Source organism: Phalangium opilio, unplaced genomic scaffold (genome assembly GCF_054372755.1).
Source record: "Phalangium opilio isolate 3A_F unplaced genomic scaffold, DU_Popi_V2 ptg000031l_1, whole genome shotgun sequence".
Taxonomy (NCBI): Eukaryota; Metazoa; Arthropoda; class Arachnida; order Opiliones; family Phalangiidae; genus Phalangium; species Phalangium opilio.
In genome coordinates, this window is record NW_028324158.1 from 2,273,460 (window position 1) to 2,290,361 (window position 16,902).

Below are 16,902 nucleotides of genomic sequence, written 5' to 3' on the forward strand. Positions count from 1 at the left end.
TTCGCATAATTTTGGCGTTCAACTTCTAAATTTTGCTTGTGTTTGGAAAAATTAAAAGCGTTGAACACTAAACCTTAACACTTTCACAATGAACGCGTTCAAAATTAAGGAACAGCGAACGCGATAATTTTTTTTCTTGTTCTGTAACCATGCAGTTGAAGTCATACTTCGAGGAATGTTATCAAATTATAGGCATAGTTTAGTTGTATTTCGCACGTAGACACGGTTTTTCCATGGATAAAGAATGCGCGTGAGGAAAATTTTTTCTTGCTATAGAAAAAATATATAATATTCCATAAGTGAATTATGATATATTTGCTATAGGATAGTCAACTCCTTATCTCCGACAGGATTTATTCGATATATACCCTGTTGCGGCTTCGGTTGTCAACACGCTCAAAGCTAGGTCTCTATGTAACGTAGCTTTGTGCGTGATGGCAACCGAACCTCGAACAGAGTATATACCGAATAAGCGTCCGTCCGAGATAGGGAGTTGCTTATCCTATAGCGTGAAAAAAAATTTTCTCGCGCTCATTCTTTATGCCATGGTTTTCTTTGTCGCCCAAGAATGAATTTGGACTTTAGTATTAATACGTTGCCTACGTTAATCAAGGCCTGTACGCGGTAGGTTCGAAGGGGGCGACTTTTAAGAAACGAGACTTCTTATTTTCTCCCTATTTTACCGCGAGATTTCATTGATAGCTGGACCGAAACGCGCGCGAAAATGAGTATTTAAAATTCCAAGCGCGAGAAATTGAACATTTCAAATTCCAAGCGCGGAAAATGAACATTTCAAATTTAGGTCCAGCTAATAGCGCCTCAGGTGAGAGAATTTGGCAACTTAAATTGCCAAAAAAAAAATCGGCGCCGCGCACAGGCCTTGATTAACGTAGGCAACGATTAATACAATGCAATGAATATGAAAGTATCAATTCGACTAAAAACAAGGTAAATGATATACATTTTGAATGTGAATATAATTAACCGACGCCTTGAAAATGTTTCTTGGCAAAGCGCAGACGATGAGAGTCATGAGACGAACTTTCTGACGAAGCTTTTTCGCAATCGCATTTACTTATGTTCGGGGCATTTTAATATTCCCAAAAATTCGTCTGCAACATATACTGCTGCTAATCAGAAAACCCATAGCCCGATTTACCGATCCAGTAGGGAGTAGCTCCAACGGTATAGAGCTATTTCAGTGGGGGAAAAATTTCGTCTGCTACGAAAATTGGGCCTGCCTTTGAGTGTAGGGGCGGCCATTTTATGAGGGTTTTCTCTATGGGCAAATAGCATTGGTGACGTAGCCATTACCCCCTCTGAAATAGCTCTATACGTTGAAAAGTAATCAAGTTTTGGCCAAGAATTTTGAGCCTTGTCCAAGTTAAAGGTGCCATCTCTTTTTGTGGGTAAGTTTTAAGTAACAATAGGGAGCTAACCACTGGATACGGGGAAGAGATAGTCTGACGTCACGCAGCCCCCATCTGGTTGGCATTTTTGCGCGTAGAAATGTTTCCAACCGTCAGGGGGTATGAAACCCGTAAGAGATAGAAGGGTGTGACGTTTAAGGGTCAGAACTGTTAGCTCCCTATTAAGTGAAAATATTAAAGATCTCAATACTTATAGTCCTTTAACTAGCAATATCAATTATAACTCAGTAAAATAATAGCTGTTAATTACTAACGACTATTAAGAAATTTCCGTACATGTCCCTTTTGAAAATTGGGAGTTTCAGAAACTTAGCAAACCATGCACTTGTATGATATATTTATGATTTTAGAAATGGAATTTCTTACAATATTTGCCCATTCTATTCTCAAAACATTGGTCATTATAATAGCCACACTAGTGTAGTAAATTCAGAGACAGTCCATACTCTAAGGTTCTTAGTCGGCGAGCATGGAGAAGATTTCAAAAAGCTCTACTATCCAGAAAATACCATAACACCTAAGCTTCACTACCTAAACCATTTTCCTGATCAAATGAGCAATTTCGGTCCTTTGCGTCACCATTGGTGTATGAGGGAAGGAGGAAAACATGCTTTATTTAAGAATAGACAATGGAAATGTTTCAAAGCTGTATCAAAAACCATGTCACTTCGACACCAAAGGTGGATGTGCATGCAACAGAATGATGGTTTGGGTGGCAAGGCTTTAAATTTTTTGGATGATGGTGAATTCGTCACTGAAGGTTATGACATTACGTTGGAGGATGAACTTAAAATACAACTAAGGAAGTTTGAGCCTAATGACTTCCCACAAAGAGTGCATGTTTGCTCGGGGATTAAAGTTTTGGGTCACAATTATCGCAACGGTACAGTTTTACTGACGGATTACACAACAATGCCTGCGTTCGTCATCGTACGACAAGTTCTCACAATAAACCAAAAGTCCTATGCGTGTTGTTCAAAACTAAAAATTTCTTACTATGATGAACATCGCAATCGTTACGTGCTCAAAGAGGTTCACCCCCCTGAAGCAAAAACACTACTACATCTAAGAAGTTTAAAATACAAGTGGCCTCAACCTACTTATTTAAAACAAAACAACTTTTTGACGATGATATACAATGCGGAAGATGTGTAATCATTAGGATTTATTCGGATAGTTAACGTAGGTGAATATAGGACCTCAACTACTATCTGAACAATTATTATTATTTTTGATACGATAAGCAAATTGGTTGCGCCTTCTGTGCGTTTGACTGGACTATATGAATGGAGGGGAATAGTACTATAATGACTATATTTTAGCAATTAAATGGATCAATTACTTTTGGGAACAAACAATATTTCAGATTTATGAGTAAAAAATGCCGTTGTTCAAGATGACAAATTTTAACAGAACTATTAAAATAGCAGTTATTGCTAATTCGTAAGAAGAACTGGCTAATCAAGGTAAGAATAGATAGCCTTCATTTCTAATTACAAATGAATCCCTTAGTCCTTGTAGCTAGGCAGAGTGCAAATTTACAAAAAGTGACCAGATTATTTTTATAGCTTTTCTCAAGTTGGCTTTGCCTGCTGGAAGTTTCAAAGTTGTATTAGATTGTTGATGCAACCATTATTGATGAGTGGGAAGTTTTAATAGAATTAAAAAATGAAATCCTAATGATTCTACGAGATGACCAGAAATATTCTCTCGTAAATATACTGATTTCCATTTCGGAGGCTTTAATTTTTTATAAGTTTTGCATCCTTCAGTGCTATGTTATGAATCATTATATTGAACTTGAATTTTTAGCGACCTGTAATGGTTCGAGAAGCGATGATTCAGAATTCAGAAGCCAATTTTAGTTGTACTGAAAACTCAAAAGAACAGGGTGAAACGTCTAAAGTTAACTCAGGACTCTCAACTTTAAACCAATGTGATGAATTTAGCTTTGAGGAGTTTGATATTGACGACCCAGGTGTTGGTTCTGAATCCTCGAATTTGGTATGTGTAGTCTGTTAGACATAGCTCGTTTAAAGGGGCTGGCCGGAGCTGTTGGGGTGAAGGGGGGGGGGTCTAAATGTTGGTTAGCATATTGCTCACCCGCCCACCGCGACGGTGGTGCCGGAGCTGTTGGGGTGAAGGGGGGGTCTAAATGTTGGTTAGCATATTGCTCACCCGCCCACCGCGACGGTGGTGCCATTCCTTATGGCCAAAGAGCTGGGTGTTTTCCCCCTGAACTAAGGGCGGTCTCCCCAATAGCGCCGGTGAGCCCCTTTAAATGTTGTAGTGTTGCTTTTGTCGTGACTTAAAGATAGTTTTAAAATAGTCGTTATATCCTTCTGTACTCCAGTGTTGTCAATTGTTTTTTGTTTTAATTTTTCTTTCTAGGATTGTAGTGAACTTGTTGAACTACCAAAGCTAACTGATTATGTGCACAACATGCTTGTTACTGGAAAACCAGTTTCTGTTTTCCGCAAAATGGTAGATGAAATGGCGCACGGACTTCTAGTTAAGTACAGTATGAACAAAAAGAGTGACTATGCGACTGTAGGCAAATTGCCTTTAAGCAAATATCCATCATTAAACGTTGATAAGAAAGCTAAAAATCCGTGGGTGAGTTTTTTTTTTGAATATTTTCGCGCAATTAAAGCGGATTCTTTAAAGGCTTATCCTTTCGGTAAGATGTGAAAGCGCGTTGTCAATAGCGCCATTGCTGACGCATGCCCCTGAAGGAACCCTATAAATATTGAAACTGCGCCTACTTTAAAGACCTTTAATAATCACTTACAGGGTTTGTTTGCAAAGAAATTGTCACAAAAAATTCGCCATATTAGGCATTATCAAAAAGTGGTTCAATCTGGAGATGTTAAGAAATCAAACAAGAGTAAGAGATGGAAACCCCGATAGACATTGAAACTTTGAAGAGCAACCTACTCTGTGAATGGAACAAAGACAGAAGAAATATTTCTACTATCCTAAAACTCTTTCGGGAGACTTTCACTGAAAGGCGTAAATGGATTGTAGAAAACCCATTATCAGTCACTGAAATCTTAGAGAATTATCCTCACCTTGTAGAAAAACCTTATTTAAGTCTCAAATATTATATAAACATAAATTATCTTAATTATTTTGTTTTAATCATAGCTTAAAGCAGAATTTTCGCTTTTTCACGGAATGGAAACAAAAGAGGAACAACTTTTTACCAACTATGAAAAAGTTGCTGCATGAATTTTCCCACATGAATTTTCCCACATGAAGATACCGTAAGATGTAGATTGTTAATAGGCAATAGAGAGCAAATAACAATTTTGTCGTCTGTCTTTTAGTTTAGTGGTGTGCTTATGTGTATTTCATAGCCCAACTACGTTTAAAAGAACATAGGAGTATTTATGTAACCAACCGGAATCGAAAACTTACGCCACAATGCAAAGAAGGTAACGTTGTGGTGTAAAATTCGTCAGTTCAATTTTTATTTTACACCACAATTTTTTCTCCTTCACTGTGTGCCCCAAACTTTTCGACTTCAGTAAGTTACATAAATACTCCTTTCTTCGGTCTTATAATGTAGGAAACGTAGTTGGGTATGTAAAACGCATGATTATATATGCTTTATAAGGTACACCACTGATTTTACATAGAATTTACCTTGTTTCACTGAAAATATTTGCATTTCATTTGTAATTGTGTATTTTTCCTAGGAGAAACTGAAATCTGATCAAGTTGTCCTACAATTCGTTAAGAAACTAGAAGAACATTTAATACCTCAACAGAAAACTAAATCTAAGTCGAAACCAAAATTTCCTAAAAAAACTGTACAGTATTCCGTTATTCGTCTCAAAGATGTAAGAGCGAAAATTTTTTAATGTAATAGTCGTGCAGATACCTTTCAAAATGGCAATTACTGCGTTTTAGTCTTAGCCATAGGGTTTGAAATGCGTTTGAACGTTGCCCGTTTGTCTTTTATGTTCTTTTTCGTTGCAATTATAAAAAATGTGAAATTTCAGACGCTTCCAGTGGAATCTAATGTCCAAGCCCCTCAGCTTGTGATAATAACCAACAACAAAGAGGAGTTGAACAATGGATTTGTTGTTATAAATGAAACAATTATTGATTGTAAGGCCAGCACCCTCCTAGAATGCCTTTACATTTTAGTCATCACCTACGATGTGCTCGATTTGAATTATCCCACTGTCTTGAGACAAGTTCTTGGATTTTTTCAAGTGTTTCTTCTTAATGATCGTTCCGAAAAGGCGAAATTCAGGAAAAATATGGCGTATTTCAAGTTCTTAGAACAATTTGGCATTAATGAATCTGACATTTAAATCTATTAGGGGTGTGCGGGTAGTGATTTTTGAATTTCGAATCGGGTTCGGGTAATCAAAAATATTGTTTTCGGGTATCGGGGCGGGTACCCGAATTTTTGTCGGGTATTCGGGTATTTAGGCTTAGCCCAAAAATGGTTGTCGGGTAACAGTCGGGTATTAAAAGTTAAGACAAATAGTTATCGGGGTGGGTACCCAAATGTTTTTCGGATAATTAGGGTTAAATAAATAGATACTTCCTTCAAAAACTCCCTTAAGTACAATATTTTTACAGTTATATCTCAATTCTAGGTTCTTCAATGTATTATCTTTTTTAATTTATTTCTTTTTGATGCTTTCTCTAACTTTTGGTTCCGCTTACTTCTTAGCTCTTAGTCTTATTTCAACACAGAATACTGGCATTCTGATACTCACTCATACGCTCAATTTTAGTTGAATTAGTGACTAATTAATTTCGAAATAGCAAGCAAAAAGTGACTAAATAGGGGCAAATTAAGCTATAAAAAAGGCCACTTGAAATGAAATGTTTTCAGAGATGACCGATTTTCATAATTATTTGCTATAATTAAAGATATTTTAAAGGTCAGAGTCGTAATTAAGCCCAATATATGGTCTTAGATATTTCCAGTCAAAGGAAAGGTCACCTCATAAAAGGTCTACGGCGAAATTCAATTAAACTATTTTGGAGCACAGCTCAGAATGTAAAGTAATCGATGTCGTTTTAAATCAAAAACAAAACATTAATTTAAATTACATTAATTTTAAATAATAAGTTAAACATTTGCTGAGCGAGTGAAGCGAGCTCCACGATTTTTGGGGTTTGATCAACTGTGATCTCGCTATTTTTGCGTTTAAACCGTCATACAGTCAAATATATAACGTTTAACGTTGTGGTCGAGAAGATAAATAACACCGAAAGACTTAAAAATCCAAAAAAAGTGACAAATAGTAACTAATTTTTGGAAAAGTGACTTTTAATAACCGAATTTAAAAAAAGTGACTTAGTATCAGCCCTGAGATATAGGTGTGTCGCGCTGCGTGCGGTGATTCTAGTCTTTCTCAGAAAGAAACTACCACCTTATGTGAACTATATTTTACTTTGAAACAGTGTTTCCGGGCATTTCGTCATTCTTAAGAATTCCGATTCATTCTAAACTGGACAGTGGGTACCCCTTTCACCTCTGATTCCTATTTTTCTACCCGCGAATAACCCGACAACCTGTTTCAGCTTGACACGGGTAATGGGGGGAGTATTTTTTACTACCCGAGTAGTTTCGGATAGTTGGAAAACTCATTGTCGGGTATCGGGGCGGGTACCCGACCCGATACCCGAACGGGTAATCTTCGGGTATCGGGTACCCGCACACCCCTAAAATCTATACATTGAAAATGACGAAATATTTTTCAATAGTTCGTCAACTATTTAAATATGTTTTCCCTGGTAAAAATATGGTTTGTTTTTGGTGGTTTAGGAATTATTTCCAATCCATTTTCATACTTTTGCATTATCCATTACTGTACATTTCTATAATTTCATTTTTGAAGTAAAATGGTTTGAAGTACTGGAATTATGTACATTTATTTTTAATCACATCAAGCATTTCTTAACTTTTTTATAGTCTTTTATTGTATTCTCTCCACCAAAGAGATTTGAAATTGCGTTACACTGTACCATAGAGGACTTGGGTTTTAGTCCATTTGTAAGATTTTCAATGTTCTTTGGTGTCAAGAGGGAAATGATTAAAGTAGTTGACGATTTTGACCGACCAGTCTCGTACGAACCGTTAACGTTTGCAATTTAGTGGGTATATCAAATAAAGGGATCCTATATTCGACCGTTTCGGCGGCTCCCTAGTTTCAACGATTTATGTTTAATATTCCCTAATTTTTTATTGACGGTTCTAAAGGGACTGTGCAATGATATAGGTAATTAACATGTTCATATGCTGAACAATTAAATAAAAACACGTTCAAAACCGGAACATGCCACGGCTTGAATACATTAGAAAATAGAACATATTGTTACTTGAACATGTTCTCATTTTTGAACATGTATAAGAGAGTAATGTATGAAGGTGTTCAGAAATTGTGTTCAGCGTCCGAACACATTTTCTGAGTAATTAACATGTTCAGAGGCTGAACACTTAAATAAAAACCACGTTCAAAACCGGAACATAAATAGGTTTGAATACATTAGAAAAAAGAACATATTTTTACTCGAACATGGTCTCATTTTTGAACATGTATAGGAGAGTGTTGCATGAAGGTGTTCAGAGATTGTGTTCAATTTTCGAACACACTTTTTTCTGTGTACCAGTAGCAGGGAGGACGCAGCAAGGGCGAGGCTGCTGAGCACAACGTACGCGGCCAGTGGCAAGGAATGAAACGGAACTGACGGTGAACCCAAGGAATTTCCTAAGCGGCACATTAAACTGAGACCCCCTCCGGAACAATAAGGCTTTATGCTATGCCCCACCAGATGGATCGAGAGGGGGCCAGTGCGAAGACGGCTCCAGGCGACCCGAGAACTAACCTCACCCTACTCACATCAGAGCTTAAGGGCCTCTTTCAACTGCGATACAACGGTCCTGGGTCACCCAATGTCAGTCCAAAGTTGCTACGTATTTCCTTCACGCAGCCAAACCCACATCTCATCTGGACTCCCTTGGACACCTGTGTCACTCGCTCCGCGTGGACTCACGCAATGATGCATGCAAATGAATGTTCATAAGTAATATGCTTTTAATCAATATTAACCACGATAATATTCAATACAATGGAAAAAAAAACAAAGAACACAAGTTGGAAAACCGAAAAATTACCTCTCCGAATCGAGAAAACTATCACGTCCCACTTATGTACCTGACTATGCAACTATGCTATTTATTGATAAGCAACTGCAGGCCTTCAAAATTAAATTACTAGATTATTCAAGCGTTATGAAAAGTTTAATTCATAGTTCGCTTGCCGAGTAAACACTATCATGTTGTTATATCTGAGAACTATTCTTAGTTTCGAAGTATGATTGGTAACTTTTGTCCATGCTAAAGCTAATTAACACAAAAAGAGAATGTGCAGAAATGATTGTATGCCATTGTTCGATCATATGTATATATCGTACGACGATGCAGTTCCTCAATATCGTGATCACCAACGGCATGTTTTGCTATAGTCACGAGGCGCTCGGTAAACGCAGCTTATTTTCCTGGCGTTTATGTTTGGACTCTTTAGAGCAGAGTTCCCTTTTAGAGCGGTGTTTGACGCAGATGGAATGAAAGGAAATGTATCTCAATGTGAAGGACAATTCTGGGACGTTGGAAATGTATCTCAATGTGAAGGACAATTCTGGGACGTTGAAAATGTATCTCAATTTGAGGGACAATTCTAGCAAAGAGGATGGAAATAGAGAGATAGAAACGTGCTCTATAAAATCCGCCGAAAAATGGAAAAAATAGGGGGGGTAGTAACAAAAATTTCTGGTACGATAAGATTTAGAACGCACTTCTTTCGCGCAAGGGGGGACCTAACCGCCTCTGTTTCTGTCATCCCCTACGTAACTGAAATTTCTCTCTAGTATTGGTAGCCCGAAAGAGGAGAACCTGTAACGTCAACTTTGCGCGAATAAGTTGCGCGTTAAGAGCCGCGGCGTACCGTACATTTTCCCCTCTTCTCACTACGCATGGATCACGGCTGCCTTTGCTGATTCTCTCTCCCTATTTCCCTCCTCTTTGATTCTAGGACGTTGAAAATGTATCTCAATGTGAAGGACAATTCTGGGACGTTGAAAATGTATCTCAATGTGAAGGACAATTCTGGGACGTTGAAAATGTATCTCAATGTGAAAGACAATTCTGGGACGTTGAAAATGTATCTCAATGTGAGGGACAATTCTGGGACGTTGAAAATGTATCTCAATGTGAAGAATAATATGTATCAAATCGATTTACAAGGCCGTACTTTGAATTTGGTTCTGGGTGTGTAAAACCACCAATATTTGTCATTTCTTCTTTTCATCGCCACATTAATAATTTCGCAAATGCCATTTATCGTAATGGGCATTATATAATAATACCCTCGTATATCGAAGAGTAGTTGAAGTAAAAGCTAAGAAAGATATTTGCTTATCTCTACCAAACGACCAGAGAATTGTCACTGCCCAATATGGTCATAAAATTTAGAAGTCAAACCCTCTTTGAAGGATTGAAAGATATAAACCCCATTGAATTTTTTATCAAAGCAACTGAAAAATAACTGCGAAATAAGGAAAATAGGGTTGAAGCGTGAACGGGAAAAAAGAAACTTAAGAATGAAGCCATTATGCATTTTCAGATAAAAACCTATTCTTCCATTCTCATCTCTTTTATGGTGAAAGGACGGAGAATTCTCATCTATAAAATATACCCTACACGTTCATCCATAAAGTGGAGTAACTAACTAAAGGAATTTTAAATTGTAGTTTTTCGGTAGTGTAAATGATGGACACAAAACCAATTACTTAAAATTAATTTTTAGGTAAATTTTAATGAATCCATGCGAATGCGCCATGGATGTTTTGGTAATATAAATTACAGCATGCATTTTGTCACGTGTCACAATGAACTCGGAAAATGTTTAATTGCCTGGAATTCCAACGGGGAGACCTAGAATAAAACTATTCGGACTTCAGTTAACTTTTCCAAGCTTCCAACATAAAAAGGGAATTGTAGAATTTTCCAGACTAGACTCTTATATGGAGAGCAGGAAGCTTTTCAGTTTTATTGTATACGTCATTTCCTTTCCTATGGAATGTGAGGAAGCGCGGGATGAAGGAGATCTATGTTTTTCCATAAAAGAAAAGTTGCACTGAAACCGTTAACAAGACTAATCATCGTGTCTCTCTTTCTTTAAAAGCTCCCTCGAATTTTCTGTACTTGGAACATATTCAGAAACTTTCAACAAAGACTTATTGGAAGGAGATTATTTGTATAGTTGTCTCATCTTTTTTAGTATAGGTCTAGTAGATAATTTCGCATTTTACCAATACCGCATTTAAGAGTTGTTTTGAAATTGGTGAGAACAATTGCAAATGCTTACAGACTTCGGTAAAAAAGAGGGCAATAAAGCTTTAGCGAAAAAGAGATACAAGAAGACGGATATTTCTTACATTCAGAAAGTGCGTATTTGAAAAACAATTCTAATAGCCAGATTTGTAATGTTTTTTGAGATTCCCGGAAGCAATGACACGCTTCTGTTATTTTATGTTGAAGGAACAGTCTGCGTGTCTTGGTTGAACCTCGGTCCCCTGAACCGTCCCTAAAAATGTTCTCTTTGAACCACAGTTTCCTTAATTGTTCCTTGGAGGTTTTATGGGACGGTTGTCTAGAACAGGTCTCCATCACTCGATGTACTTGGTCCATCGCCCTTGTATAAAGTCCCTCGCCTTGAGTAAGTTAAAAATGGTTTTTCGAGCATATGATTTTCTGTAAACGCCGAGTATAATGGAGTATTGTTCGTTTTATAGGAAAAAAATTTATTTTCGTTTTATATCGTAAGCTTATTGGGAGTGAATTCAGAGGACTCTTCTTTTTATTGTTTGATTGCAACAGAAAAAAAAATATTTATACTTTTGTTGAAAAAATAAAACAGCGTAAAGGGAAGTACGAACAAGAAAAATATGTCGGGAAGGCGCCGCATTCGTTTTTACTTTTGGGAGGGTATGAACGTGATTTACGGCAACCGCCAGACACATCTGTCGACTTACAGTTGTAGAATGTTTTAGATTTTTTGTCTTATTTACCAGGATATTTTTTCACACCAGCATTTTTGGAATCTGAGAAAGGGAATTCGGGTTGTGTTGTAACCGTATATAGAATTATTTTTGCATTAGCTTACACTTTATCTGGGTGAAGATTTTCGTTTGCGTGTCCATTGTTTTTTCCTATATGGTAACATTTCTTGTAGCTGACAGAAACAAGAGCCACCAATCTGAAGTTCCAGTAAAACGTTTGCAATGCATTTAATAAAATACCACATATATTTTGCTCCAAAAACTATTTACGTAACAAAAACTGTGTTTACCATTTATCCTTTAAAAGACAATGAGAAAGACGATATCCCTCAAATATATATATATTTTACAGTTAACTTGGTCAATTTTACAATCTAAGTTCTGTTGTTTAGATATCGCGTCATTTTTAAGAATATAAATATAAAATATAAAAAGTATATAATTGAAACATATTTGACGCTGGGAAATAAATATTATTAATAATAGTTTAATTATAAGTGGGATAACTTCTTTGTCGACTGAAAGAGGTAACCTTGAACTCTTTGCGTTGTGATGTTTCACGACGACCCGAATGACTGAAGTGTCGATCGCATTTTCTTAATCCTACTATTATCTTACGATGTCTAGGAGTTATAAATTTACGCACTAATGGTAAAGTATTTCATCTACACATCATGTTATACTTACTACATGTTATACTATACATACTTTTGTAATAAAAAATGTAGAAAGAGTCCTTTTTTGCTGCATAAGTTGACCTTACTTGCCCTCTCGTGTCAGCCGGTCGCGTTTAAAGATAACTCACGTTGGGGTCGTTCGATATTTCAACGTCGCATAAGCACGCTATGAGGAAACTCGGTACAGAATTGTTTTCTCGGGGGCCATCTACTGAGACTGTATTTAATTATGGCAAGCCTTTTCAATTATCTGAGTATTTTTTTGCAACTTTAGACTTTTTCACTTCAACAAATGTTCGTACATTTCTGACGATGCTAGAACTTAACCACTTCAACCAAGTTTTATTTTTTTATTCTTATATTAAACTCTTGAACTATGTACTCAATGACTTTATGGATCAGGCCCATCTTTCCCGGTTATGCGTTAGACTTTTAGGCATTGGTACGGTATAATGAGTTGCGTGGCCTTATTGGCCTATAGCTGGGTGCATACGCAAAGTAAGGGGTTATTATAACAACGTCATAGTTTTAAGTTAACATAGCTATGATAAAAATCTAACAAGAAGGTTGAAGTGTAAATAAATGCAGTAAATGCCAGGCAGGTACAGAACTAAAGGGGGACAAAAAGATGGCACTGAATAGAAAATGTTCTTATACTACGCCGATTTTCATAATTGTTAAATTTCTAGTAAATTTTACAACCTGGTATCGATTGTAATAGCGGATTTCAATCTATAACAGATATATGAACGCGAATGTATTCGGATGTGCATTTAGAATAGTTACGAGTCCTATACTTCTATTCGAAGTAGGTTGAACGTCTCTGATTTTACGCCTGTTCATCAAGACAATCGGATAGCAAGAATGAATGACTAATTCATAGTTGTTAACTATGTTGATCCAATTTTAAAGGTCTGCATTTAAATTTGAAAACCACTAGCTTCGCGAAGGCTCATCGTAACGGATGTGTTGCGGGGGATTATCGTAATCACCTTGCTTTTCGAATCGCTCTGTCTCCTGGGATTTAACTAGGACTGACTGCTACTCTTACGCGCTGCACTTGTAATGCCTTTAATTGATGAAAGGCTTATCAGTTAATGATTTTGAAGGTTGATAGTATAAATACCAATATTAAAGGGAAAACTCTATTTACTATTTTCACTTCACAAAAGCTTTTGACTTAAGGTTTTATTTTCTGACAATTAAACATGCCCACAACGCTGGATTTAAGCTGACAAATCTTTCAGTGGTAAAACAGCAACGTTCTTTCGAAACTGTTTGTACTTCAAGCCGAAAATATAAATATCTTTTTTTCTAGAAAATAGTGATGCAATTAATAAACTAGTTGGGAAACCAAAATAAACCTCTCCGAGCCGAGACGAATTTACTTTCTAAACACAGATCCACCAGCCAATGAGAAAAACCAGAAATACATAGTTCAAATTGGCGAAATATTGCCAAGGTCTTTAGCAAAGGCTTAAGCGTTTAACAATTTCCTTTGTCTCCTCAATAATTCTAATGAAGACCTAAAATGTATCACTGAAGGGTGTATTTAACTTTCGGCTCACACTGAACCGTAACACCTCCTATAAGAGGAGGCGAAACAAGGTCATTTCTAGTTTAAACCTAGGGTATCTTATTTTACAGACCCAATCGTTTTAACACTTGTGGATGGATGAAGAATTAACATCCATATTATCTAATGAATATAAAAAATGCGTTTACACTATATATAAATGTAGTAAAGCTGAATTAAAAAGTAAACACCAAATTTGAAATGTTAATATCAAAAGATGTTCTTGGAATATTAAGATGAAACAGAGCTTTATAGCTACACAACTACTTAAAGAATCGTAATGCCGAAAAATATTTAAAATATTTCCATTTAATATTCTGCAAACGAAATGTTATCGTTTTGAAAGAGATCTTATCATCCTACTCGCTTTATATTAACTTTGATGTGCGTGTAGTGTTGTGATTCGGATGCAATCTTCATTACTCGTTCTATATAAACTCTCACTTATGTCATTACATAGAAATAAGTTTATCTAAAATAATTAATTAAATATAAAATGATATTAATTATTTTAATCGCCAGTAAATAACTTTAAAAATAGTTAAATTGTTTAAAATAAAGTTGTTCCTATTATCATTCGAAACTTTGCTAATATTGACGTTTAAAGTGAAGGGTACCCCTCTTGCCCGGTTTCGTCAAATTTTGGGGTATATATACGATTCGTTTCCATCATAATAATAGATAAAAACGCATTCGCGTGAGCCGATGGTGGAAGCCCTGCCATTGGGAGGCTAGACGTTTCTTGTAATCCTAGCCGATCGCGGCGTATATCTTAAACCAAACGATAACGATGGAGAAGAAGCCGGAATGGACAAAGACCTGAAGATGGTGGTGCATAGAAGGTGGTGTCAATGTGGGATTGACGAAGAACAGAAGATGGTGGTGCTTACGAACTAACAAGTACAGGCTAGTGTCCATTTGGGATGGACAAAGACTAGCAGATTGTGGTCCTTAGAAGCCAGTTAGTAAAGACTGGTGTTGGTAGATGAATGGCCAAATTTCCGTGAACCGCGAAAGCGTTCCGGAAATCTGGTATTTGTTTGCTCCGATTTGTAAAATGCGAACGCGGTCACGTGGGGTCTGACACACAGACAGATACGGCCGGTGTAATACCTCTCCGTGACATACGTCACTCGGAGAGGTAAAAATACCATAAAGATTATTTAATATCCAGTTAGCGATTAGCACGGGGTAAAATTAAGAGGAATACCTGCTATTGAAAGATGGAACAGAGCACAGGGAATATTTGACAAAAGAGGGCTAATGTTATTTGGAGCCTTTATTTTCCACGTGGGCACACACGAAAAAACTACTCCTAGTATGTTCAATCGAATAGGACGCCAGTTTATGGCCTTGAATCTTGCGCAACCGGGGCTAAAAATAAGTACAGGACAGTGGACATTGTCCAATAAATGTTTATAAAAACTTATGGGGGTCACTTGGTGGTTGACTAGAAAATTTTTCTAAAGTTTTGATAGCTTGACTATGAAGACGCGACACAATTCTTGCGGACCGAGCTCGCAGTTCACAGTCGTTAGGAATAAGATGTTTGCAGAGATTGGCTAGGGTTACGAGAAACGTCTGGCCTCCCTATGGCAGGATATCCACCAAAAGTTCACGTAATTGCGGGTTTTCTTATTATTTACTGTGAATCAATCGCCTTATATACCCTAAATTTCCAAAAAAAAAATGTTAAAGAGGCATACGCTGGAATTCAATCAAAATTATTTTAACTAGAGTCAAGGTAAATTAGTGATGATTAAAATAATTAATATCAATTATATTTATTTAATCATTCAAGAAAAACCTGTTAATTACGTCTTAATTCGGAGAGGTTTATTTTGGTTTCCCAACTTGTTTTATATAAATATGAGAGGACTTTTTATAAATATGGATTTCCCTTTTTTAAGTTACAATTTTACTGAACCATAGTTTAGCCAAGAGGTCTGGTTAACTCAAAGAGGGTAGAAAATTTGGGCCGACTTGGAGTGAAACGAAAGTTTAGCCAACAAGTCAGAATGATGGCATAGCAGCCGTGGTGATCAGTTGGCGTTCTATCCTAGTGAACAGTTAGAAACGTTTTTTGGCAGCCACCTAAAAATGAAGGTTGAAAATAATCCGACAAACGTTAGCCCTTTATTTCAAAGGAAACGTTCCCAGCATCCGAAGTCCAAAATGTACTTGCAAAGTTGCAATATCAACAGCTCTACCTTTAAACCTATAGGCGATGTAAGCGCCTTGGTTTACAAGAGAACTGCAGAGGCTTGAGGCTGCAACTGGCGTCCTATAATTTGAGTGGCATAAACACGCCACTTCACTGGTTTCTTACCATGATTTGTCCTTACGAAATACTATTCAACCCAATCAGAGGACTATATCAAAATTCGAACGTTTTATCACTTGACATAGAAATACTTCCTACTGCAAATCGAAGTCGTGTAATTTAATTTTCAGAGCTCACTTCACTTTTCCAAGATGCCTTAGCTCCTTAAATCCACGCTGCGGCTAAGTTTTATAAGTAAATTGTCACGAATATCTTTAAAAAGACATCCGAGACTTGCTCCTTCAAGGGGGAGTAATTTCCGTCTAATTTCCATATGCTGATTCGCACCAGCTAGAAATCTGGAATTCGCGACGAGACGCCATAGATCTCGTTTCTCATTCTGAAACCTATCTCAAAAATTTAAACCCATTTCCCATCCTCTTGCTTTCTGTTACAGCTATACACCAGAACTGCACTAAGCCTATTTCTAACCGTAAAGTAAATTGAAGCACGTTCCATAACAACAGGTTATAGAAATTCAGATGCGTTGGAAAAAGAGACCGAAACATAGAAAATAGTTCGAATTTTTTTAAAATTCCGCTCGGTGCCAAAGTACTGATAAATTATTATAACAAATTAAAATAATTGACTAGTATTATAAGCTTCTCATAGTATGCTTGTAATTTCCATTATTCTAAAACATTAGACAGTAAAATTAAAAGTTCATAGGACTATGCACAAAAAATTAGCCAGCTTGATTTGTACTTCGCATGTAATTTATTGAGCATACGACTAAAAACGACTTGATTTGATCTGGTCAGGCGGCATTCTCGATTATTCTTCATTTATAAAATTGACGACTGT

The 16,902-nt window shown here is 36.7% G+C and overlaps 1 protein-coding gene across 1 annotated transcript; it reads left to right on the forward strand.

The window, feature by feature from the left end:
* Window positions 1-1,982: 1,982 nt before the first annotated feature.
* LOC149687485 (uncharacterized) lies at window positions 1,983-4,394 on the forward strand. Its single transcript, XM_089870457.1, has 4 exons — window positions 1,983-2,360; window positions 3,243-3,434; window positions 3,822-4,046; window positions 4,224-4,394. The coding sequence occupies exons 1-4, from the start codon at window positions 1,983-1,985 to the stop codon at window positions 4,338-4,340; spliced, it is 912 nt and encodes a 303-aa protein (XP_089726583.1). The 3' UTR covers window positions 4,341-4,394.
* The last annotated feature ends 12,508 nt before the right edge of the window (window positions 4,395-16,902 follow it).